The 27,455-nt window shown below is 44.3% G+C and overlaps 1 protein-coding gene across 1 annotated transcript in view; it reads left to right on the forward strand.

Annotated features, from left to right (window-relative positions):
• Positions 1 to 15,541, forward strand: part of LOC138249624 (zinc finger protein 850-like) — a 98,217-nt gene extending 82,676 nt beyond the window's left edge. The window contains exons 3-4 of the mRNA XM_069203570.1: positions 13,880 to 14,918; positions 15,003 to 15,541. Of these exons, the coding sequence (XP_069059671.1) occupies positions 13,880 to 14,918; positions 15,003 to 15,541 (1,578 nt within the window). The remainder of the gene's footprint in view (positions 1 to 13,879; positions 14,919 to 15,002) is intronic.
• Positions 15,542 to 27,455: the final 11,914 nt, after the last annotated feature.

A 27,455-nucleotide genomic window follows, 5' to 3' on the forward strand; every position in this document is an offset into this window, starting at 1 on the left:
TACCTGGGGTTTTCCCAGCCGCTAATTGCGATATGGCTTCCTGCACCTCTTCTAGCAACACCGGGCCCCCCAGGACATCCCGGTCGCTGTATGTCAGTGTGGATGATGTTAATGGGTCTATATATGCCTGGACCTGCTCTAACTCAATCGGATCTGGTTGCCTGTATAGAAAAGTATAGTACTCTAGGGAGGCCCCATTAACTTCTTAAGGTGTATGGTGAAGCTTCCCCTTCATGTCACGCACATTTACTATAGGCGCACCTTCGCCTCCAGGTCTCACCAGCCAAGCCAGCATTTTCCCAGATCTACCCTCTTCTGCTTGCACTGAGGCCCAATATCTTCGCGTGCTATGTAATCTCAACTGTTCCTCAATTTGTGAATGCGAAGACCTTGCCTCCTTTAATCTGTCACCTCCTGTTCCTGTACCATTACCGTTCCTTTCTTCTTCATGGATGGTCTTTTCTAACTCAACCAGTTCCCTTTCTAGTGTGCGTTGGATTCCAGCCGTCTGACTCATGCAATGGACTCTCACTGCCACCTTAAGGGTTTCCCATTCTATGCCCCTAGATGACGCTGAACTAGTGTTAAGAGTGACATGTTCTGTGAGATGGGAGCGGAGTGACTCTAAGTATACTTGGTCCTCCAGGGTAGCTGGTCGTAGTCTCCATAACGGGATAGGGGGCCTGTCCTCAGTTGCCTTCCATACGAGTAATAAAAGGTTATGATCGGACAGTATGCACCCTAAGCATTCCGTGTGAGTTACATTTTGTGCGGCCTGTGCAGAGCATAGGATCCTGTCTATCCTAGTGTGTAGTCGGTGCAGGCTAGAGTAGTATTAGTAGTCCCTGTCTGCCGGATGTTGGGCGCGCCAGGCATCTGTCAGTCCCCAACTCAGCATCCATTTTCGGGAATAGTTGGCTATTTTATGTGTTTTCGCCCCCTTAAGTGGCGGGGTGGAGCGGTCCATGTCCACGTCCACTACACTATTAAAATCTCCTCCGATGAATAACTCCTCCCCACTCTTACGTGTGAGATGACCAGACAGTTGCTCTAAAAAGGGGATTTGGTCCTGATTAGGGGCGTATATACTACATAGGGTGGTTGGGACTCCGTGGAGGAGGCCCCCCACTATCACAAATCTGCCCTCATGGTCAGTATTGGTGGACTTAACCTCAAAAGGAACCCCCGCCCTTATCCACACTAGTGCTCCCCTAGCATAGGCTGAATATTTGGTAGCGAAGACCTGACCCCTCCATCTGCGCCTCAGTTTGTCTATTTCAGTAGCAGTAAGATGGGTTTCTTGCAATAGGCCGATATGCACCCCCCTCCGTTTCAAATGCGAGAGCACACAACGCCTCTTAGAGGGTGAACCCAGTCCCCTAACTTTCCAAGTTAGGAATGAATAGATAGCCATTTCGGGGTGTGGTAAGCCGTCTGATTCTCCCCTTCCCTCCAGTGTCTGAGTTCCTCACCCATCTTGTTAAGCTTAATGTAGGTAAATCGCAACCCCCGTGCCACCATCAAAAAACTTATTTGTAAACCCCAACGCCCAAACCCCGGGGCACCTCTCAAACTACAGGTTCCCAGCAAACATTGCAACAGTGCAGTAATAACAAGTCAGTTTGAGTTCTCGCTATTCCAATTGAATGGCCGAGAAACCGGTTGAGGGGGTGGCTGCGAGGTCATCGAGGCCTCTTCAACAATGCATCCTTCTCCTCTGGGGTCGGCCGGGGGGGATACCTAGGCCAGTTCATCCGACGTTTGGGGAGTCACTCTAGGGGCATCTCCGGAGCCCCCCTCTGAAGAGACAGGCGCTCCGTCCGAGTCTTTTGCACTATTGTCCACCGAGGGCGCGCTCCCGCACACGGAGGCCGCCGCATTTAGGGCCTCCTTTTTTGCTAACTCTTTTTGGGCCCTGGTTGGCCCCATAGGTGGCCGGTCTCTGTTGAGCTGTCTCTTCCTTCCTCTGTGGTTCGTGCGGGTGCCGTGTCGGTCTGCCGCTAGGCCCTTCGATTCCAACCATTCCCATGCTTCTTCTGGCGATTGTAGGAACACAGTTTTGCCATCCAGGATCACTCGTAATTTGGCCAGAACGAGGAGTGAGTATTGGATTCCTGCTTCGCGGAGGGCTTTCTTCACGTTTAAGAATGAAGCACGTTTCAGCTGGACTTCCAAGGTGAAATCGGGGAATAGCGTCACCTCCCCATTTTCCACCTCAAAGGGTCCAGCTTCTCTGGCTCTCCGGAGCAGACAGTCCCTGTCTCTATAATGCATTAACTTCGCTACCACCACTCGTGGTGGTCTCCCCAGTGCCAGAGGTCTCGAGGGGACTCGGTGCGCTCTCTCCAGGGAAAAAAAGGCCGTAAGGTGGTCCGGTGCCACGACTGTGCGTAGCCAACCTTCAAGGAATTCTACCATGTCGGAACCCTCGGCGCCCTCCGGGAGGCCCACCACCCGGATGTTGTTCCTGCGATTCCTACCTTCTGCATCTTCCACGCGGCGCTCTAGGCGGTGTACACGGTCTGTCAGATGCAGGACTGAAGCTGTAAGGTTTTCGTGCTTCGGAGTGAGTTCTGATATTGTTGCTTCTGTTGCTTTCACTCTGTCTGCCAACTTGTTATGGTCTGCCCTCAGTAACCCCAGCTCTACTGCCACTTGGTTGATGTCCTGTTGTAAGGTGAATTTTGTGTCTTCAATGGCCCCTAGGATCTTCTCGAGGCTTGCCTGAACTGTTGGTTGCGTGGAATCTCCCATGGTCTCTTTCTGATGTGTACTTATAGGGTTACGATGCAGTGCTTTGCTTCTGGTCTTACCCTTGGAAGACATTCGGGAGTCGTGTTACTGTGAGCTAGGTGTCGAATAGGGCGGTGAGCTACTCACCGACGGGGTATTGGTGCATTCGTTCTCCCATCGAGCCCAGTTTGTTAACTCTGCAGCCACAGGACCGCCTTTAGTCGGGGCTGGGTGATTTCTTTAGTAGGAGGGGGGAACCAGGGGAGCACTAGGATCCAAAGAGAATGTTCGCTTTGTGCTAGGTTGCGCAAGATTAGTTCCAGTTGGTGTACTCAGCAGGTAGGACCCATATAAGATTGTAGGTTCCTGTTATTCTCTACATTAGTCACCGACAGCTAGAGTCACTACAGTTCCCCTCGTGGACTTGTCCCTCCTAGCATCCGTGGGCCCCCAGTGTGTCCGGCACCAACCGGAGCATCCGTGTCACCACTCTGGTCCAAGAGCGTCCAGCACTGTACTACATGTCGTACGTCCCATCCGAGTCCCGCAATCTGGTCCTCCCTCGGTCGCCCTGGCCCAGTTCGTCCTACTTGTTACCTTAGTGTACTTGAGAGCTGGAGCGATCCCTCGTTCCGGTGCCGAGGTGGTGTAGACTTTCCTCTAGGATGCTGTCTACCCCCTCGGGTAAGCTCGAGCTGTGTCCCTCCGTCGGGCAGGGAAGCGGTCTTTCAGCCTCCACTGGTCAGGACCACCACCGGCCGGCCCCAGATTCGGTGGGGTGGGCCCTCATAACCCGCGCCGGGTCCACGTCGGAGTCCGTTCGCAGTGCTCCCCAGCGCGCCTCCTCTTCCTGCGACCCTCTGATGAGACCCCGCTGGGGCCTTCCCGGCAGGCCTCTTTCCGGCAGTCGGGCCGTCACTCCCGGGGAGCAACCGGGGGAGCTCCACGGCAGCACACAGCCCCAGCCACGCCCGGAGTCACTCTCTGGCGCCCGGCTCTCCTCACCTCTCCCCGACGCTACTTGCGTAGCGTAACTCTGGTCCGGCCTATTCCGGGACCTCGCACGCGCCGGGTCTCGGGCGCCTGGTTACATCCTTGCCTCTCCTCGTCACGATCTGGCCTAGATCCTAGGCCTCAAGATCGCACCACCGGCTCCCAGGAGGATGCCGATTGTCGCAGGATTAATTAAGGCCTCGACAGAGCTCTAACACTAACCGTCCGCCATGTTGGCCCGATCAGCCAAGCTCCCGATAGAGTTTTTATTTATTAATTTTCCCAAGGATAAGTAGACATTTTCAGTTACATAGCAGCAGTGAGTACAGTGATGGTATGCTCAGCAGGTAGGCTGCTGTATTGTACCAAGTATGCATACATTGTCTAGTGCAATATAAAAAACAAAGCAACAACTACTGATTTTCAAAGGTGGGATGCAAAGTTGTATGCTGTTGCATCAGTGTAAGTAATACAAAGACTCTGTTCAGGCAATCATGAAAGTTAATAAAACTTGCCCCGAGAAAGGTGATCGCGTTGCTTCAGCTGAAGATCGTGCACCATCTCTAGAACTGGATGTGGGTGCAATTAAGGGCCAGTCTGAAGCTCACAAGTCTCAGTTAACAGATATACACTGGAAAGCAAAAGATTTTGAAAATAGGCAGAGACAGAGCAACTTGAGATTTGGGGACCTCATGAAAGGAGTGGAAGGCAATGATATCAGAGCCTTCATGTTGAATCTTTTTCAGGGGGCCATTCTGGAGCTCTCTTTATGGACTTGTGATTTAGAGATACAACATGTCCATCGCTATGCAATGATGTTCAAAAAACATCAGGGAGAGAAATCTGACAGGCCCAGGGCCATCCTAGTGTACATTGGGAATTTTCTATGACTGCAATTAATTTTTGAAAAAGTACGCATGATACCAAAGTTTTAATGGACATGCTTTCTTTGTGTGTCCTATTTCTGCCATGTTACAGTGGAGAGGAGATAGCAGCTTAGGCAACTCATCAAGCCTTTTCAGGATGTGGGGGTGGGAGCAAAGCTTTTCTGATGTATCCTACCCGATTGAAGGTCAATGCAAATGGCAAGACTCTGGCATTTACGCCAGAGACTAAAGCTAGAGAGTATCTGAATGGCCTCTCTTGTAATGTAGTGCTCCGCTAGCCTGTACCTTTGTATCTCTCAATGAACCTTGATGAATTTCTTTAGTCTTTACCCTTGATTCTAGACCTGACTCTCGTTGTGAATGATAAATTGAGTGGTAGGGCCAGAGGGCACTGGGGTGTTTAGGGTTGCATTTGGTTGGGGACATTTTCATCAATTGCAGTCTTCCCTTTTTATATGTTCTTTTCCTCTATACAGGTCTATGTTAGCACTCTTATTGGGTATGTGTTTGTTGCTCGCATAGGTTCGATAACAGCGGGAGGGAGGACGCAGAGGGCGCGCTCTGGATCCATCACTCAGGCCATGCTTTGCAATGTTGGTGGGGAGTGTGGATGACAGGTGGGGTTGAGGGGATAGGGTCGGAGAGGTGTTTGTATGAAATGAAGTATGGCACAGAACAAAGTGGCCCTGGCCAGAGCCGCAATTAACAACATCTCATCCGAAAAAGTGTTGGATAAATATGAGGCATGGATGCAGGAGTGTTATGAGTTTAGTGATTGGGTGGAGCATCAACTAGCAAAAACTTCTTGAGGAGAAATAGCAGAAGTGAGAGATACCCGGGGTGTTTTGGTAGTGGATTCAGAGGGAATTCGGGAGGTTTTTCGGTAATATTATGAAAGGCTTTATTGTGTGAGAGAGGGACTGGATGAAGGGGACATGCTGCAGCTCTGGAGTAAATTCCAGTAGACAAGCTGAGCGCCGAAGATAGGGATTTTTTGGAGGCTCCCATGACAAAAAAAAAATATTGGTGGCTCTTACTAATCTGCCCTCAGGGCAAGCAGGGGGAACTGACAAGATCCCACTAGAATTTTACAAAGTGTTTGCTCCCCTTTTTTGGCCCTGTTCTAGCTGAGTTGTTTTCACAGATTCCAAAGGTATGGTTGGCGCAGGAATCATCGGCCTCAGCTAATATAGTTGTGACTCCCAAAAAGGAGCAAACCTCCACAAGAGCCAGGAACTTTTAGGCAGATCACTCTAATCCATAGTGATACTAGAATATACTTGAAGGTATTGGCCTCGTGGCTTGGCCAAATTATTGTAAAAATGGTCTCTCCCAGTCAACACAGATTATCCCAGCAGGTTATTATTACGCTCTTTGAAGCTTCTGCTGTCTCGAGGGACCCAATGGCTTTGATTCGTCTAGATGCTGAAAAAGCATTCTACAGGGTCTCCTGGAGGTTTCTGTGGTTGTTCATGAGCTGGTTTGGGATTGGGTCAGATTACATCAATGCAGTTCGTGCTGTATATCCTCAGCCTCCCACATGCCTGCAGCTCATTTGGGGGGGGGGGGTCAGGGCAAATTCAAAGTAAAAGGGGCATAAGGCAAGGTTGCCTCTGCTCCCCCTTACTTTCCATCTTTTCTATTAATCCCTTGAAATGGAAACTTGATTCTAATACTTTGATAGCACCTATGAATTCTCAGTGATCAGACACTAAATTTCTAGCTTATGCTGATGATGTGGCTGTGGTGACACATGATCCCAAAGCTGCTCTAAGGGAGATTGAAAGGGAGGCCCAGGCCTTTAGTAAATTATCTGGGTACTATCTCAGAGTAAGACCCACATTGTATTGTGATTAATAGATTTATGCAATTTAGGGACACGCAGGTTGTCGAGCAATCTGTATATCTGAGCGTCAATAGGGCCACGTATGTTTATCAGATAGTAGAAGCCAATCCAGCCCCAGTTTTGGTGAAAGTTAAGAGACCTCCAGAGGTGGAATAATCTACATCTCTCCATAGTAGGATGTAGCAATGCAGTTAAGATGCTATTCACCTCCAGAGTCTTGCATTTTGTTTGGGCTAGTCCCCTCCAGTTTAAGAGCCTCTGGTTTAAGGCTATGGATGATACGGTTTCTAGATTTTATATGGGCCTATTCTAAAACTAGGAGAGTCCTTGAACACCTGACACTTCCACAGGAGAAAGGGGGTTAAACTGTTCTGGATCTCAAGCTGTACTATTGGACGACTGTTCTACATTATGTGTTCTTTGGTCAGGGACTTAAGGGGAGAGAATTGGGCTAGCAGTAGAGTCCCCCCCCAATCCTGACTTACAGTTGGATGTAGAAGCTGGGGTCTGCTTTCTGAAACATGTGGAACCTAGTTACTACAAGAAGGTTTGATTCAAGACTCTCGATGTGGCTTTTAAGATCCGGGCTGCATTGAGGAACAAACTGGGGCTCTGGAGGTATAATTATACCCCATTGCAGAAAAATCATGCACCTGAGATTTTCCATAACTCGTGTGTGTGTGTGTGTGTGGTTGGGAGGGTTGTGGAGTCAAAATGCTGGGGGATTTTTCTCTGGCAAACAGAGTAGTTTCCTTTGATGAGCTGCGGGCAGAATTCGTAATCCCACAAAATGAATTTTTTAAATGTCTACAAGTCCGGAGCGACTGATGGATTTATTAGTGAAGAGATCGGGGTCTACTATCAGTCAGTCTGAATTCCCGTCAGAGGATGATCTTGAGCAGCAAGGGGGGGAATGGCTGAAGGAGCTGGGGGTATCTGACTGCTCTTTTTTGGAATCCTTGGCGCTAGCCCATACGATCTTACTTTTGGCAAATCTTCAGGCACAACATTATAAGACAACGTATGATTTATACTATACGCCTGGTAAAATCGCTAAATGGGGGCGGCTCAGTGGGTGCTTGTTGCCCTTGATGTCAACTACCAGGGGCAGACTTATCACATATGTTTTTTAGTTGTCCAGCACTTGAAACTTTATAAAGGAAATTACAGGTTTTTTAAAACTATGCTAAACTTCAACGTTGCTATCACCCCTCAGCTTATTCTCTTGGGAGTGCATAAGGAAGTTGTTCCTGGGTCTTCTCGGCTGTTCATGTTTGTAACCATGGCCTGGTATGCTTGGACACCGCATCAGCCTGGCTGGATCAATACACCCCCAAAATTCGACCTTTGGGTGGCATGCCTGCTAACGCTTCATGGGCTGGAATCCTTCCTGCAACCTCCTAAAAGCAAGGTTCACATGAAGGGGAAACTGATTTGGGCTTCTCTGGAAGGCTGGGTATCCTCTCGCCAGGGCCAATGTTAATCTGAAAGGGACAGAATCTGAGGTACCTGGTTATTTATGAGGTTCAGTGGGTCCTTCTGATCCATATCACTAAGCCACCCATTGTTATAGCTAAGCCCCATTCTAGCGATGAGTGTTGCGGTTCTCCTTTAATGGGATCATACCCTGCCTGCTGTGCTTTTGTGCCTATTATGAAATGGACTTTCTACGCATCTTAATGTTTTTTCTCTTGTTCTAATCACAAGATCTGGAGTGGGACCTGTGAGTTTGTCATAATTCCGGGTCTTGTTTTTTTTCCTTTTCTTTATCCTTTCATGCTGATTTCCTTTTTCATGTGTAGTATTCTCTTCTTGTGTACTTATTTATAAAACCACAATGATTTTTTTTTTTTTTTTATTGTTGCAGGGTGCCAATCCACAGCACCCTGTCTGTGCTCCTCTCAGATAGCAGAGGATCAGTTTAAATACATGAGTACAGCAGTCACCCTGGACCAGCAAAGGATCTGGGACCTTAATATTGGTGCTGTGCTACAACATTGTTGTGGAAATATGGACCTATGGTCCTCCTAATCCATCTCTGTAGTGGGACAGGTGGCTTTATACTCCGTTTCGGTATGTCCTGCAGAATTATGGCTTCATCTTCCCATCAGTCTTTTTTCCTACTTGCAGGCCATAATCACTATGTAAATGTGGGCCAGTAAACTAGCCCGGGTCTCATAAAAGTGCACTGTGACTATATGTGAAGGGACTGGGAGGTCCATGACTTAAGCCTTTACTACTGGGTAGTGCAGATGATCGCAATAGGAGACTGGCTGGTCAGGGATAGCAAAGACCCAGCGTGGCACCTTGAACTCAACACCTCAGAACAGCATGTTAATTTACACTTTTTATAGAGCTGCCCTCCCCCATTCTTTCCGGCATATAACTCATTTTCCGTTGCTATGCTGGCATGATGCTCTGAAGCACAGTAAATAGCTGGACAACCAACAAATTTGACTTTTCTGTGGTATGGGACTCAGTTGTGTCAGGTCACAAGGCTGAATAGTGCGTATTAAACTCTGGGTTCTCATTGGGATAGCCCACTAGTGAGTTGTGTTAAAATGGTCAGATAAAATCAGCTAAGCAACTCGCACAGACATAAAACCTACACTGATCCCAGTTTTTCAGATACCTCCAGCTCCGCCACACACTCTCTACAGTTAATGAGGCTCTGAAGAATATCCCTGAGTTTAACCTTTTGGAGGCCAGATTAGTTCTTGAACCCCAGGGACTCAATGGCATTTCTAGAATGTATATGTCCCTACTCCTTACCTTCCCTATAGGCAAAATGAGGGTAGTTTGGAACGAAACCCAGGTAAACTGCATGACGAGGACTGTCAGGAGGCAAAGCTGGAAGCGCGGTCCCAGGCCGTCCCCTTGATTTGCAGAGTAATACAGTGCAGTTACCTCCACACAACATCCTACAGCCCCTGTCAGGTGTGGAGGATGGGCAGCAGCAGTATCCTAGCTTGCTCCTAATACAAGACCCTCATGTCCCAACTATATTTTATCACGTTATCTAAGGTTGTCCATGTGTACCATGGCCAGAATCGCACACAAGCCAAGTAACCTTGAACCTAAAGTTGCCGTTCTGGGCATACGGGAGGCTGGTCCTCTTCCAGAGCACAAAGATTAAATGAGGGGCTGGGATTCTTGATAGCCAAACTTATCATTGTGCACCACTGATTTCTGGCTGAACCTCCCTTTGTGGGTAAATGGCAGAGTGGCATGGAGTATTGTGCACCCACACCCAGAGGAGGCAGTTTATAGTACAGATTCTGCAGAAGAAATATAAAAAGATCAGGGCTACATTGCCTTCACGTCATGGTTTGACGTAATTGTACCTGTAGCCTTTTGAGTCACCTGTACACTTTATTTGTATTGCAACACGATTCATGAGAGATGTAGTTGCCAGCCTGGTCCCTTTGCCTCTGTTTCACTTGATTCATGTTTTTGTAATGTATTGGTATTAAAACCAATAAAAAGTGATATAAAAAACTGCAAACAAGAGTTACGGTGTAGATAATAATACAACTACTGGAAGTGAATTGTAAGAGAATATGAGAGTATAGAACTTTTGATAGTCTGTTTAAGCAATTTAGGAAAAGCGTAAATGTCAACTACCATTCATGTCTAACTGGGAATTACCTTAGTCAGTAACTTTTGAAAAGCGAGGAATCCAATTATTTTCCAGTTCTCTATAGTTTTAGGACAGGAACAGTAATATTGTTTACAAAGGTTGGGAGAGGACTTCAAATGTAACCGTAAAGTGATCTAACCAGAGAGCTGGAAAGGCATTTAAAATGTGCACAAGGTAGTCTGTACTGAAAACGCAATCCAAAAAATGGCGTGCTGTGAGGGTTGTTGAGATTGAAGTTTAAGTCTGTCTATATTTAGAGTGGAGTGGAAGATTAAAGACAGTTGTGATGGGTTTTCAAACCATAATTGCCTGAGCCACAATAATGTGGTTTTTATTGGCTAATTTGCAAAGGAAATCTTGTAAATCGTGGAGCTTGGATATAGCAAAATGTAGTTGGGGGTATGGCAGTATAGTCCAAGGAGCATGGAAATAGCAAAGTTTAGCAGGTTGGTAGGATTTGTTGCACAGGTTTATGGTTCCATTGTAATGAACTTGCCCGGCCTTCCTGATTTAGAGTGTCTAGGTATGAGGTGGGCAGGATTTGAAGATCAGAGCGGTGAGCAATGGTGATCCCACCTCCCATATGATCTATTGGTTATTATGATTTTACAATTTTCAGGTATGTGGGTAGTTTATTGGTGTTCATTTTTGTGACAATATGATGCTGAACAGATGGTGGGTTAAGTAAATGGGACCCAGTCATCTGAGAATGAGAGCAGACTGGGCAGTGCTTGCCAATGAATGTAGTTGCTCAGAGGAGTAAGAAAGAAAAGCCAGCTCACCTCATAGGAAAGGGGCTACATTTCAGGCAGTGACTAGGGCATACAAGCTCAGACAGGCTTGCCTTTGGCACATCGGAGGCCCTCCCTTGCAGTCGATTACCTTATATGTGTTCAGGGCCTTCTTCACCTGCTCAGTACATGGTTCAGCTCCCTCTAATGATGTTTCTGGGATATTAGAGGAATTGAAGAGAAGTGAGTATTTCTGGTTGTAATACGAGCAACATGTCGTTTTAGAGTGTAAAGTGGGACACCTTCAAAAACACTAAGCATATTTCACCAAACCCAAGGAAGGAATACAATTAGGGATCCCACAAAGAGTAGCAGTATGTGATAAAAGCTTCTGTAGAGGCAACTACTTAGGATATGTTTTATTTTGTTAATTTGTGCATTATTACTGAATTTAGGTTACACATGAATGTGTGCTAATGTGTTTACGGCTTGTATGTTAGCATTCACATAACAATGAATACACCTAATTTGAATTCAGTTTCTGTGTCACTGAGTCATGGGATTCTCAGGTTAGAAGTAATTGCTGTTGACGTAGTCATTGCATTACAGATATGTTGGTTTCTATGTAATTCAGGTCTGTGCGCATTTGGGTCAGGCCCGATTTAGAGTTTGGTGAAGAGAGAGGGTATATAATCACAAAAGTGACGTGAATGCTTTTCCCAAACCAACGTTCCTCCCACCCTATTTAGAGTCAGGAAAATGTACAACTTTCTGTGAAGAAAGCAACCGTTGGCCCTGTTGACAGAAAGCGCCCTCGGGCAGCACAAGAGAGTATGGGCCTTCTAACGAAGGGCATAGCACTGCCCACCTTATTTATGGTAAACAGTGTGAAGTCTTTCTTTTTTCTCTCTGTTACCTGGCAGTATAACCTGTCGGTGAAAGGACAAAAAAAACAACACATAATGGCGTCCATATTGAGGGGGGAAAAAACTCGTGGGTTGTGGCGGTACATAGTTTTTTGTTTTCAATAACAAACTCACAATTTTTAAAAAGCAAAAACTTTACTAAATTTTGGTGAATGACCATCAAAATCAACAGTGGCTTTCCACCAAACCTTTAGTGCCCTGATGGTAACTACTGGGCCTGCAGTGATCTCTAAATTTGCCAGATGGTGGTCTGCCTGCAAAAACTTAGATTAGGTCCTTAGTTTCTGTGTTAATTAAAGCTCTGATCAATGGATTAGAAGGTATCTTTGTTTTTGGCATATCCATCCTCTGCTAATCAGATCACATGTATCATTGTGTTTTAAACTGAGTCTTTGGGACCTTCGAAATGTCACACAAATATACATTGATCAAGGAGTTGTTTTGTTCGTACTCTGACCTGAATTCTTCTTTCCTCTTCAGCCTTCCCATTGCAAATCCCAGAAAGTGGGCGTGACTTTCAGTCGCCTTTACCACACTGTGGGGTTCTCTCCCTTTACATCTCTGTCCAGTGCCTGATACCCTTGTTTGCACAAAGCTTCTGAAAACTTGGCTATTTGTTCAATAGAACCTTAACCTCTGGCTGCAGGGTTCTCTCATTTAGCACCAGAAAACTGTGCTCCTCAAATAACTGAAATAAATAAATGTCCAAAAGCTTGCATATTTATCACAATACATGCTGTGGCTATCACCATTTAATGATAGATGCCTTTGTCAGGTTTTTGTTTTAATGCATGGTGTCATGTGAGTCATGTTTACCAATTTTCCCTACGTTTCTTGCTGTGTGTCTGGTGACTGGATTACAGATATCTCAGTGTCCATTATAATTTGTGCTGTGATCATTTTTAGTGGACGACTGAGAATATGCTCTGGATCTCGTTACAAGGTTGCAAATGTTTTGGTTCATATATGAATAAAATACTGTGTTCACTAGATTATGTTTGTACTATTTCTATGGTAATGCGCTGTCACTATCACCTAGTTGTGTTCCCAGCTTTCGTTACTTCATTTCCACATAAGAAAACAATAATTTGTAATGCTCATATATGTATTTAGTGGCTCATAAAATGCTAATGTTTATATGTATTTTTTACTCCATAAGTGAAAGAAATCCAGAATAAAAGCATTTGTCAGCGGACTATTGTGAACACCAGGAATTGTAATTCACCTTTTGGGACGCTAACCACCTAAAAAGTACCAAACGTTTGTTGGAGACTTTATTCCACTAAAGAAGCTCTACAATTGTTACCGATGTGCACTCCTTGCACAAACAGCCTTTTTCTGTGCAGAATTGGTAGCAGACACCAATGGAATGATGTGTGTCTGATGAATGTGACATTGTACCTCAAAACAAAGGAGTAAGGAGTATCCCATGAGTATGACTACATATTAATATCCCAAGGAACTCCAATCAAGTGACCTACAAAGGAGAAAGGTCATACAAATGTATAGAATGTAATAAATATTTCCAGGCCAAAGTAACTAGGATAACAACTTTGTAGTTCTAATACTAGTGCTAAAGTGTACCTAACGTGAAATTACTAACTTGGACAGGGACAGGAGAAGCTACATGCATTTACCCAGTGCCTCTAGGCTTTTATTACAAGGATGTATGCATGTTGGAGAAGGCACACAAATGCTCTAAATTTGACAGAGATTTCTATCTAAATACCAATGTGGAAAAACATCAAGGAGATCTCAGCATATTAGGACAAAATATATCTACAGTATTTACCAGGACATCTATTAGAAAAAGCCATTTGATGGTAGGGAAACAAAACCATACTGAAGAAAAAACAAGTCATGATTGTAAATGTTTTATCACAGATGGCTCTTCAATTGGAAAGATGTCGGGCTGCACTGAACTAAAACTACATAAATGCACTGAGTGTGACCAGGCGTTCATTACAAAGGCACAGCTGATGACAGATTTACAAACTCATACTGGTGAGAAACTATGTGAATCTTCTGGATGTGACAACGCTTTCAATCAAAAGGATGAACTAATAATACATCCCAAAAATCACACTAGAGAGAAACCATATAAATGTTCTGAATGTGACAAGACGTTCAAACAAAAGAGTGATTTATCATCACATGAAAGAATTCACACTGGGGAAAAACCATATAGATGTTCTGAATGTAATAAGGCTTTCTGTCCAAAAGCAAATCTGATAAGACATCAGAAAACACACACTGGGGAGAAACCATATAAATCTTTTGAGTGTGACAAGTGTTTCATCACAAAAGGCCAGCTAATATTACATCAAAGAAATCACACTGGTGAGAAACCTTATAAATGTTTTGAATGCCAAAAAGCTTTTAACGGAATAGGTGGACTATCCAGTCACCAGAGAACTCACAGTGGTGAGAAACCATATCAGTGTTCTGAATGTGAGAAGGCTTTCAGTACAAAGGCACAGCTGACAATACATCAGAGAGTTCACACTGGGACAAAACCTTATGGATGTTCTGAATGTGAAAAGGCTTTCATTACAAAAGGACAGTTAAGGATCCATCACATGTCTCACAGCGGTGAGACTCCATACAAATGTTCTGAGTGTGGCAGGGGTTTCAAAACTAAACTTCATCTAATGCGACATCAGAATGATCATACTGGAGAGAAACCATATAAATGCTCTGAATGTGACAAGACCTTCAAGCAAAAGGGCGATTTATCATCACATGAGAGAATTCACACTGGGGAAAAACCATATAGATGTTCTGAATGCAATAAGGCTTTCTGTAAAAAAACACATCTGATAAGACATCAGAGGTCACACACTGGCGAGAAACCATATAAATGTTCTGAGTGTGACAAGAGTTTCAGCACAAAGAGCCAGCTGATACTACATCAAAGAATTCACACAGGCGAGAAACCATATAAATGTTCTGAATGTCACAAACATTTTAGTAGAATAGGAGACCTATCCATTCACCAGAGAACTCACACTGGTGAGAAACCTTATAATTGTTCTGAATGTGAGAAGGCTTTCAGTACAAAGTCACCACTGACAATACATCAGAGAATTCACACTGGGACAAAACCTTATGAATGTTCTGAATGTGAGAAGGCTTTCATTAGGAAAGGACAGTTAAGGAGACATCACATGTCTCACAGTGGTGAGATTCCATACAAATGTTCTGAATGTGACAAGGGTTTCAAAACCAAACATAATCTAATGCGACATCAGAACAATCACACTGGAGAGAAACCATATAAATGCTCTGAATGTGACAAGGCTTTTATTCTGAAGGCTGAACTATTAGTACATCAGAGCTGTCACACTGGAGAGAAACCCTACAGATGTTCTGAATGTGACAAGTCATTCATGATAAAACAAAGGTTAACACTACATCAGAGAACTCACACTGGAGAGAAACCTTATAAATGTTCTGAATGTGACAAGGCTTTCAGACGAAATGATCATCTGTGCACACATCAGAGAATCCACACGGGGGAGACACCATATCAATGTACTGAATGTGACAAGGCTTTCAAGCAAAAGTGTAGTCTTTCAGTTCATCAGAAAATCCACACAGGGGAGAAACCATATAAATGTTCTGAATGTAACAAGGCTTTCATTACAAAGCCAGCACTGAGGATACATCAGAGGATTCACAGTGGCGAGAAACCACATAAATGTTCTGAATGTTCTAAAGCTTTCACTCAAAAAGGTAATCTGTCACATCATCTGAGAAGCCACACACCTTTACTACATGTGTAGATCCAGTGAAAAATTAGAGAATTTAACAAAGTGAAACAATGGACATTTATTTAATGTGACAACACTTTCAAGGATAAGGATTGTCTATCGCTCCATCTGAGAAGAGATAAAGGAAACAAATCATGTTAATGTACTAAGGGCCTGATTCTGAATTGAGGTGTTATGTATTGCCCCATATAAATAACAATACCAGGGGGTCCATTATTTATCAGGTGCGAAAAATGACACCTTTTACGAGTTTATGGGGAATAATATGCAGATTTTGGTCTTTAATGCAGCAAAACACCAAAATATGCATCATGCGGTAAATACTGTATGTTTTCCCCTGTTAACTTCCAACTGATTCAATCTGCCGAAATTGAACAAAGGTTGAGTTATTTTACACATCCGATAAATATTGGGTGCGTTAAATACCTTCAGACTCATAATTCCGACCCATGTGTAAACACGGGTTAACACCTGGGTCAGAAAATTACAAGCAACTTGTGTTCAGGGCCCAAGTGTAAAAAAAAGTCTTTCCCTACATGGTGATTATATGACAGTCACCGTAGACTGAAATCATGTAAATATTCTGAATGCAGAAAATATTAATCACGGAGATATCACTAACAATATAAAAGAGAACTCACACCACCTTGACTCGGCATGCATGTTCTGAATGAGACAAGACATTTAAGTTAAAAAGTCCTCTCTCATGGCATTGAAAGTCCACACCAGGGAAATAAGTAAATCCTCTAAATGGTTGCATTTTAACTAGAATTCAATTGACAAATTATACCTGATACTGAGAGGATGGAGAGTCAAGTATTAAGGAATCTTGCATGGTTACAGTAAACCATCCTTCGACTAGAGGTACTTGCACCTGCAGCAACTTAGGTGTTCAGAATACTTTACGGCATGGGGAGATGAGAGTAAGTGCTGATTTAATCATTAAATGTGGCCATTCAATGGTCATTTCAAAACTGTTATAGAAAACACCCAGTACACGAAGAGAAATCAGGAATATACACAGAATAACTGAATAACCCTCTCATGGCATCAGAAAGCCCACACCAGGGAAATCAGGAAATCCTCTAGACATTTTGCATTTTTACTAAAATTCAGTTGAGAAATAATACCTGATACAGAGTAGATGGAATACTGTGGCATTAAGGAACCTTGTATGGCTACAGGAACCCCCTCCTTCTACAGAGGTACTGGCAACAGCAGCGACCTTAATGCTCATAGTGTACAGCTTGGGGAAATGATTTCATCATTACATGTGGCCATCCAATGTACATTTTAGAACTATTAAAGAAGGCACCCAGTGCATGAAGAAAAATCAGGAATGCACGCAGAATAACTGAACAACCATTTAAAGAACAGATCAAGTAGAAGGAAACTAGACAGTTGGGCGGAACTTAACATATAGTGAAAAAGTACAAGGTAGTGCAGAAACCTCATACTGATTAAAATTGAGGCGTAAACAGATATCTATGGTTATGAAAAGACAAAATGAAACCCAGAAATATTGATTTATTCATAACATACCAGGTTAGTTCTTCGTAAATGTAGGCTGGATGCTAAGGCGGTCAAAGAGCTCCAGTTCTGGGGGACACTGCTAACTAAGTTTGAGGGGAGAGAAGGAGGCACACCGGATGAATGCTCGATGGTTGAGGAATGAATAATCGTTGCAATGAAGGTACTTCTATTCATGGTACCAGGAGGGAAAGTATTGGGATATTCTTACATAGATGCTTAATGTAATGGACTTCCATCTGCGTTAAATCATCAACACTACATGTCACTTGGTTGGAGATGGCCGTAATGTTTCTAATTGGTTACTTGTATTGTTATTGTTTGTGATGACAAAAAAAACAGTTTCTATAAAAAAAACATATCAGGTTAGTTGACATTCTACTACATGATTTACCAAATGTGTAGAGAAAAACTGAACAATCTGAAAGATGTAGAATCTGCAATACAGAAAAGAAACAGATTTTGGTCACTTTTACCAGATTCCAGTATCGTCCCATATATAAGATTACAATATGGCAAGAACACTGGGACCACAAGCTAGAGAAAATTATGAAATTACAATTATTTCTATACTGCTGTTCACCACCACATTCTGCCGTCAAGTGAAATCAAATCTATTACATAAAAAGCAGCTCTGCATCTTAAGAATGCTTGAAACTGAGGTTTTCACTTCAAGACGCTACATATACATTTGTGAACATGAATCAATTTTGGCGACATTATTGGATTAACAGAAACCTTTATTCGGATCCGAAAACCAGTCAATGCACAGATTAAGTAACTCCCTTCTTTGCAGTCCCTCGTTTGCATGGCCACTTCAGGGTCTTAGGCACACAGTGAGGAAAGAAATATGGGACAAAGATATGCGAGACAAAGGTGCCGATCTGTTCTTGGAAGTGTTTTTAAAATGAGTAATTCCCTCCACTCACCCTTCCTGAGTGTGATTGTTTTTATTTATTGCATCACTGCAATTTGACACTTGTTTCTCTCAAAATCTGCCATTTCCACAAAACAAATAGAGCAGGTCTCTTGAATATTTGTGAGTTGCTGCCTTTAAATGTAGTTATTGTAACAACATGTATGAGCCCATCTGGTGGAGCGTGGCAAGGTGGCAGTTATACTTAAAGCCACCTCAGATGCATAACTAATATCCTTGTCCCAATACTGCATGTACCTTTACATGCCTCCACCTTGGAAGCGGAGTGTAGCTCCTAGTTTACAAAGAAGGGGCTAAAGAGATACTGAAAACGACACAGTTGTTGCATGGGTATTTACTGGGTGTGGCAATGTTTGTAATGGTCTCATGATCAGATGTAACAGAGGAATGTGAAGGTATGTTGTGATCTGCTGCCATATAAACGTACGCATTGCAGTTGCCCCTGACAAGAGCATAGACCCCAATAGTTCTGCAAAATAATAAAATTTAGCTATACACAAGTTGGTGACATTTGAATTGAGAAGACATCAAGACACTTCATACAGAATAAACATTCAAAGAAGATTAAAGTATTCTAACCTACATTTGGCAAATTTTCTACAGTGGTTATAACAAGGATGAATCTTTCCTCAAAATGTGTCTAATTTGGGTATGTCATTATTGAACAGAATTGAGAACCATTTGTTTTTTAATAATTTTAGACTTATTTATACTGTGGTTTCCTCCAATTTGCCTAGTGAGAGAATCAGCCATGACGTGAGTATTTCCTGTTAGCTGCCATACACCATTGTCGGCCTCCATCCATTTTTGAGTGGAACTATTCATGTATAACCCTTGTTTCTTCTGGGGAGTTCGTCATGACGCTTTCTTGGGCCTACTTTGGTTCTCCATTTTAGCTTAGTTTTTTATTCTACATTTTATACATTTTAGCTGACCTCGCTTTTAGTAATGGCATTTTACTCTTACACAATAATATTGCAAGAATACATTGTACATGCCGCTTTTTGTTTAGTTAGCCTTTCTCGACATATACTCCGTACACTCTGTTCAAGGCTAGGAACCCAAACAAGATATCCTAGTGCTTTTGTTGCCTGTTCGTAGACAGTAAAAAAAAATTCTAGCTTGCACGTCAAGAATTTTCAAATCTATTAAGGACACGGAGGCGAGGATTATGCTATCAATCTCTTTACTGTCCAAAAATAGCAGCCAATTAGTATACAGTAAACAAAAAACTACACATCCCATGATGCTACCATACAGTATCACATGGCCCAATCAACAACCATGACCTCTGTCCATAAATAACAGGACCCCAAATGTCACTTCCTCTTTCTTTGTCAAAGTCAGATAATCCTTAAACTTCCGAAACGAAACTTCTTACGTAGGTGCTGATCCATCGACCTCCAAACCAGATCCGGAAAACCAAAAGAGCTCAATTGGAGCCAGAAGTTGCAAAAGCTTCCAAGGAACTGAATCATATATGAATGACTTCATCTACATACAAAAGGATAGAACTTCAGGTAGTCTTCTGATCAGATCCTAAAACATAAAATAATAGAAGGTAATATCTCATAAGGTTAACTTAATCAGTAATACTTCACATTATCTATTATATTAATAATGAGGGAGGGTAAAATAAACAATACAGTATCAAATTGATATACATATTTTTTGAGTATATGACATAACAATGTATTTAAGGGAGGGATAATCCTCGCCTCCGTGTCCTTAATAGAATTGAAAATTCTTGACGCGTAAGCTAGAATTTTTTTTAATTCTATTTCAGGACCGGAGGCTCCGATTATGCTTGTTCAAAGCTGTCCAATCACAACAGTAGCAACATCTACCACAGGTTTATGACAAAATTTACGAAACATGGATTCAGATGACCAGTCTTCTGCTTTCATAATGTCTTCCATCCGAGAACCCAAGGCGTATGTCTTGGAGGCCATAGCTCCTCTAACAGAATGAGCTCCAAACTGACTGGTATCTATACCTGCTTCACCCATTAACCATCTCATCCATCTTGAGAGAGTGGCTGAGGAAACTGGCTTAAAAGGTTTCTGTAAAGAAATTAGTAACTGTCAATTAGCAACCTGCCTAAATATATCAGTAACTACCTCATAATCCTTTAAACATTGCACTACACAAAGTTTTGAATTATCCGGATACATTGGATAAGTTACTGACCTGCAATTAGTTTTCGTTCTTCTGGTAATATTAAAAGTAACACCTTCAGGAGAATACACTCTATCAAACAAATGCAATGCCTTGACATCTGAAACTCTCTTGCATGAAATCAGGCATAATAATATAGTTAGTTTTGCTGAAATCTGTTTATGAGATAAATATTTATTGGCAGGGCAAGCACTTTAAGATAATGTTCACATCCCACAATACAGGATATCTGGTTTGAGTGGGGTTGGCTAAACGAATACCCCTCAATAATTTACATACCAGAGGATGTTCACCTACAGGTTTACCATCAATATGAACATGACCAGTTAAAATGGCTGATCTAAAATTAATAGTTTTATAAGCCAAACCTGAACCAGCCATTTCTGCTAGAAAGTTTACAATCAGTTCAGTGTCCGACTCCATGGGATTAATACCCCTTCCATCGCACCAACCAATCCATCTGCGCCATGCAGAGGAATATCTTTTGTGAGTTTCAGAGGTCCAAGCTTGCTTGATAAAATTTGCAGCTTGTTGCGAAAGACCTGGGGAATTCCATCTCAACCTGAAACCATCCAAGCCATCAATGTTAATTTCCCTGATATTATCAGTTGATGTTAAAGGCCTTCGGGACTCCAGAGAAGATTCTGACGAGGAGGAATGAGCAGCGGGTGAGCACAGACCAACTTTAGAGCAATTGGGAACCAGGGTTGAGATCTCCAAAATGGCGTCACCAGTATAATGTCTGCTTTCTGTCTCCGAACTTGAGACAGTACCCTGGGTATCAACAGAAAGGGAGGAAAGGCCTTCCCCCGAAAGGGGGACCAATCCTGAAGAAAGGCATGTGGCTAGAACCAGAGGGTCCGGGCGCCAGCTAAAGAATTTCAATATCTGAGCATTGAGGCTTGAAGCAAATAGATCCACTTTGCAAGGACCCCATTCCCTGATTATTTGAAAGAAAATCATTGGATCCAGTTTCCAACTGCTAGAATCCATCCGAAATCTGGAATTCCAGTCCGCAATTGTGTTCTGGACCCCTGGGAGATACTCTGTGAGGACAATCAGACGATGATTCAGACAGTAGTGGCAGAAGTCCTTGGCAATCTCTGCCAGAATCCTGGACTTCGTCCCCCCTAGTTTTTTGACATACCGTACCGCTGAGATGTTGTCCATTCTCAGCAGAATGCAACAGTCCATCTTCTGAGGGGAAAGACTCTTTATGGCAAAAGATCCTGCTAGGAGTTCTAGACAATTGATATGAAGATTCTGTTCCACTTTTGACCAACATCCCCCGGTCTCTAGGGAGCCGAAACGGGCTCCCCAACCCCACTGACTGGCGTCTGATTCGATCACTACCTCTGGGTGAGAACCAAAAATGGCCCTGCCGTTCCAGGCTTCCATGTGTTGGAGCCACCAATGAATTTCCGACTTGACCTCTGTGGTTAAAGGGATCAATTCTGAATTACTCCGACCCTGCTGTAGGTGTCTGATTTTGAGTCTCTACAGAGCACGATAGTGAAGGGGGGCTGGAAAGATTGCCTGAATAGATGAGGCCAGTAGCCCCACTATTCTGGCAATGTTCCTCAGAGAAATAGTCAGGCTGGATAAAGCAGATCTCAGTTCCCTCTTGATATTGCAAATCTTCTGCGAGGGAAGAATTAGTTGGGAGTGGACTGAGTCTATCTTGAAACCCAAAAACACTATCACTTGAGTCGGATTCAATAACGACTTCTGCACATTGATAAGGAAACCCAAGTCCTGTAAAAGACTGATGGTCCAGTCTAAGTGCGTCAGAAGGGAAGGAAGGTCCTGAGCCATCAATAACATGTCGTCCAGATAATGATCAATCGGACTCCCTTGGTTCTCAACCATCCCACTACTGGTCTTAATAGTTTCGTGAAGCACCAAGGGGCCGATGACAGGCCAAACGGAAGAGCATTGAATTCCAGACATTGGCCCTTCCAAAGGAATTGCAGAAATCTCCTGTGAGGAGGAAAGACTGGAATCGAGAGGTAAGCATCCTTTAGGTCAAGGCGGACCATCCAGTCTCCTTCTAATAGAATATCTCTCAACATGTGGATCCCTTCCATTTTGAAGTGTCTTTACACGATCCAATAGTTGAAATCCTTTAGACTTAAGACTAGTTGATGACCACCACCTTTTTTTGTCCACCGCAGAAATGGGGCTGCAAAAACCGGAAGGGTGAAAAGTTGAATAACTTACTGCTCCTTTGTCTAACAAAGCCTGCACTTCTACGTCTATAAACATCTGATCTGTGTGGGGGGAAAATCATTTGAATAGGTGGGGATAGTTGATTCGGAGTACCGAAAAAACTCTAGATGAAAACCTAAAACCGTCGGAAGAATCCAAGGGTCCCCAGAGATTTTTCTCCAGTTGTCTAGAAACAATCCCACTCTGCCCCCAAGAAGAACCTGAGAATGGGTAATAATGCTCACCTGAGTAACCAGCTTCCTGGATTGCTCCTTGTTGTCCCCTACGGGATCCCCTGCGAAATCTGGGCTGACCTCCTCTGGAGCGAGTGGGGTAGAAAGTAAAATCGGATTGGTCTCCATACCAACCACCTCTTCCTCTCGGGTAATAGTTTTGAGGACTTGAGAAAGTTCCTCGGCTGGGCATTCGTCCTCCATAATGACCGGCCTTGTCTAAAAGGCCCCACTTAAAAATATTTTTAAGGGACATTTGTGTCTTATCCAGGGAAGAAAAGGTAGAACAAAACTTGGCCAGCTCTTTGGTAAAAGAGATTCCAAAAAGAAGTTCGTCTGCAGCTGGGCCTGCCTCCGAAGAGGCTAAATCTACTAGCTTCGGGTCAATACGCATAAGGATGGATTTTCTGCATTCCGCAGATATTGCGCAGTTGGTATTGCCCAATTGACAAATGGCTCTTTGGGCTGGACCAAATCTGGTCTAGGATGTTCCGCTCGCAGGCGTGACCGAACCTCTGTGTCAAAACTCTGTCTAAGATTGGAGTGTACATATTGTGCCACTTCAGTGGACGGTAGCCAGTTAGATGATCTGGGTTATATGATCTCAGAGGGATCAAAATCTAATACCTGAAGAGAAGGCGTCTGCTTCTTTGATTTCTTACCGGGACCCGGAGCCTCTGAGTCATCTGAATCGCTAGACGAAGATTCCTTATCTGAAGATGATGGGGTGAAGGAAGAATCTTTTCTTGAGCTATAGTTATGCTCAGCAACTCGTTTCTTGCGCAGTTCGTCAAATAAGTCAGCATGAAAGTCCCCAGAAGGAGCATCTGTTCCTTCTAAATGTTTTGATTTAGACTTGGATTTAGGCTTAGCCCCTTCAGAAAGGCATTGTTGTCCTTGAAGCCAACCTTAAGAGTGAGCGTATTCAAAAAGTTGGCCCGAAAGGGGCCCTAACACTCTTAACAGGGCATCATTAACGGACTGTTGAACCCTAGTGTCCAGGGCTTCCAGCAGGTTAACTTCTAGCTGGTTGCCAGTGTCATTAGGGAAGTATTGTGCTTCCTGTTCGTTCCATTGAGCCATAATGCTAAAATACATAGTATCCAACAAGGATTACTATTAATGGAAGAACCAATAAATACAGGGGGAGTGTAAAAACCCCTTACAGGCAGATAGAACAAATGTGAGGCCCAATAAGACGTGGAGGGAGCCGCCTGTGGAACACTCTAGGCTAAGCCTTAATTAATTTTACAACCCAGGCGCTAATATACACTGGGCGTCAGGGAGCATATGAGTAATATTGAAAATGAGGAGCTCCGGCGTAGGCCACGCTGTAATCATGAGCTGACTTTCAGTGAAATGAAACTGAAAGAAAAAGGCTCCTAAAACAGCGCTCGCACGCTTCCTGAAGGGAAAAAACTAAACAATAGACTACGCGCGAAGCGCATAGCACGCTCCACCCAAAAAAAAGGACACAAATCAGCTGGCACGAAGCCGATAATATAAAACGCAAGAAGCACTGTAACAAACAAGCGAGCGAAATCGTGCCGCCGGGACACACAAAAAAGGCAAAATTACATTAGCATATATGCATTTAAGGAGAGGAAAGAACAAATAGTACTTATCTGCTGCAGAGCAGCAAAGAAAGGAAGTGACATTTGAGGTCATACTATTTATGGACAGAGGTCATGGTTGGTGATTGGGCCATGTGATACTGTATTTTTTGTAAACAAATTTTATTAACAATAATCTGCAATAAACAGTACAGCTATTAACGAGCGTGATTGACTGTGGTATTACATTTCTCCAATCATCAATGCTTATAGCGACCCAATTCTATTCCGTGCCATTGATATGCCCAATGTTAACCTCCTTCCTCAGTAATATTAACGTTCACCTATCACTGTTTGCTTCTCTAATATTGATCGTTCAACTGTCAGTTCCGTTTGAGTGTCAGGTTGATCTCGTTCACTCAGCTAATATATGGGTGTTCAGTCATTATTAGGGTCACAGTGCTGCTGTCAGTTGAGAAATTACTTATTGGGTGAGTGTATATGTCGCTCGGGCTGCGTGCTGCTAAGCCCCTCCCTCAGCTTTCATCCTACGATAATGATATGGATATGGTCTGTCTGGTCATATTGGTCCTGCTCTGTCTTGTGCGGCATTCTATAGTTCGCGCTGGACGTCACGTCTCTTGTGCTCAGTGGGGGTATCTGTTTTCCGGTATTTGGGCTATATGGGGGGGGGTCCCTCTCGGGTCTGAGTGCTCTTCCCGCAGTGCTATGAATATTTGATCTCAAGTCTCTTTGATCTCTGGGGACCCCTGGCCTCTCCTTAGCTCCGTGTAGAGCGCCGCTCCCTCAGCTTCTGCCCATTTCCTGAGCTCTCTTTGCCAATCTCGTAGTCGCGGCCCCCCTGGGGTCTTCCAATTTCTCGTTATCTCTCTTTTGGCTAGGACATACGCTAGGTCTTGAAATCTGCTAGTGGTCTTATTCTTGGGAGTGTGAGGAAACCAGTGGAGTATGCATCTAGCTGGGGTGCGGGTAATCTCGGTCTCGATAACATTAACCTCCCCCACCACCGCATCCCAGTAGGATTCCAGCTGAGTACAAGACCACAGCATGTGTAGGAGATCTGCCGCCCCTATGTCGTAGTGGGGGCATTTCGCCTCCCTCACGCCAGAGTGGTCTCGCAATCTGAGTGGGGTGAGGTAGGCCCTATGGAGCACATAGAACTGTATGAGCTGAAATCGAGCATTTCTGGACACCCTGGGCGCTCTTTCCAGAATATGTTCCCAGTCTGCGTCCCCAAATCATGCTTCCATTTTTGTTTCAGGTCTCTTCCCTGATCGCCCTATAAATTCTTGTGACTGCCTTGCTTGTGCAGCCTGTTGTCAATAAGTAATTAATAAGGCCGTGTTGGGGGGGGTTCGACAGCTCCCCTCCCCCAATGTCACCCCACTGACCCGATGAGTGCACGGTGTAGTAGGAAGTGGCCCTGCGGGAGGTCATGTTCTTGGCAAAAGTCTTCAAAGGGTAGTAGATTGCCCTCCCTAAACCACTCCCCCATGCGTGTGACCCCGGTCTCTTCCCATGTGTGTAGGCCTCCCCTCTCCCCCACTCCAGGTAGCCAGCGGAGCCATGATAGTGGCATATCAGGAGAGTACGGCGTATGTAGTCCCGCCCTTCGAAGGGAGCGTCTCCAGCATCTCTGGATAACAGATAACTCCAGAAGCATTGTCAGTCCTCTGCCTGTGGTATTGAAAAGGATTCTAGCCAGCTCAGCAGCAGGGGGAAACCTTCTACATTTTCTCCAGCTCCTCCGTCCCTCACCCATCTCGCTAAGCATTACAACTGGGCCGCTAGATAATAGGCCTCGAAATCGGGTACTGCCAGGCCTTTTCAGTGTCGTCAGTGCAACTCTTCGTCTGCCTCCCCCCCCCACCAGATAAATGCAATTATCGCAGAGTCCAATTCTTTGAACTTGGCACGCAGCACCCAGATCAGTAATGCTGCAAAATAGTACAGCAGTCGGGGTAGCGCCACCATTTTTAGGAGGGAGACCCGGCAAGCCACCGATAACTGGAGCGAGCCCCAAAAACCAACACTCGACTGCAGTGCCCCTATTGCCCTTCCAGTGTTGCCATCTAAAATGTCCGGTTGAAAGTAATATATTCTCACCCCCAAGTAGGTGATGCATCGCGGTTCCCAAGTCACTTCGCCCAGCTCTGCTGGCGGCTCAGTCCCCGCTCTAATCGGGAACAGGAAAGACTTTTGCTAATTGACCCATAACCCCGATATCTGTCTGAAGTGTGCTAGTAGTGTCTGCGCTCCCTCTCTTTCCGGGCCAGTGTTTTGTGGAAATAAGAGGAGGTCATCTGCATAGAGCGCGATCACATGTCTTCGGCCGTCCTTTTTGAGACCCCAATACCAGTTAGCAGTTCTGGCCTGTGCGGCTAGTGATTCTATTGCTAGAGCGAATAGCAGGGGTGACAACGGAAACCCCTGCCCGGTGCCCCTGCCAATTGGGTATTATGTGGAGATTGAAGTTCCCGTCCTAACCCTAGCCTTGGGGTCTGTGTAGAGCAGTCGCGTCCATTTAATAAAGCCTTCCCCGAGGCCCATATGAGCTAGGACCCCGTATAGATATTCCCATTCCAGGCTGTCAAATGCTTTTTCTGTGTCTATGGCAAGGATCGCAGGCTCTAGACCCGTGGAGGACGCCGACTCCATAAGGGACAGTAGTCTGCGAACATTCTGGGCTGTGCTCCTGGTAAGGATAAAGCCTGCCTGATCTGGGTGGATCAGCCTTGTCATGAATGGCAGTAATCTTGTTGCTAGTATTCGGCTCAGTATTTTGTAATCTGTGTTAAGCATGGAAAGGGGCCTGTAGTAGTCCCAACAGTACAGACACTCAGTAGAGGCAGCTTGGGTTATTAAGGTAAGTATTTATTTGTTATTTCAAATAAAGGATGTATAGGATTAGGTAAAGTGGTTTAGAGACTATTGCTTCTTTGGGTGGTGAGCTTCGTCTTCCTAGCGTGCTTCTCTTCCTCTTTTCCTTTTAGGTGGCGATTTGGATCTTCCTCATGATCCCGGGTAGCATATAGGGGAAAAAAGGATAAATACCGATGGTGAGTGGAATGAAGGCCGTTACATACGTCCTTTTACTTAGCTGCAATACTGGGGAATGGGTTCAGGAAGGGGAGTGCCAGTGAGGACTGTGGGCTGTGACTCTATTGCCTTATCTCCTAACCGTACTTATTTTTGGTGCTCGTTATGTGCCCCCCCTTTTTTGGTGCCCTCTGACTCCCTCCCTGTCCTCCCCTCACCCCGTCTCC

The sequence above is a fragment of the Pleurodeles waltl genome, chromosome 8 (genome assembly GCF_031143425.1).
Source record: "Pleurodeles waltl isolate 20211129_DDA chromosome 8, aPleWal1.hap1.20221129, whole genome shotgun sequence".
In the NCBI taxonomy this organism is placed as follows: Eukaryota; Metazoa; Chordata; class Amphibia; order Caudata; family Salamandridae; genus Pleurodeles; species Pleurodeles waltl.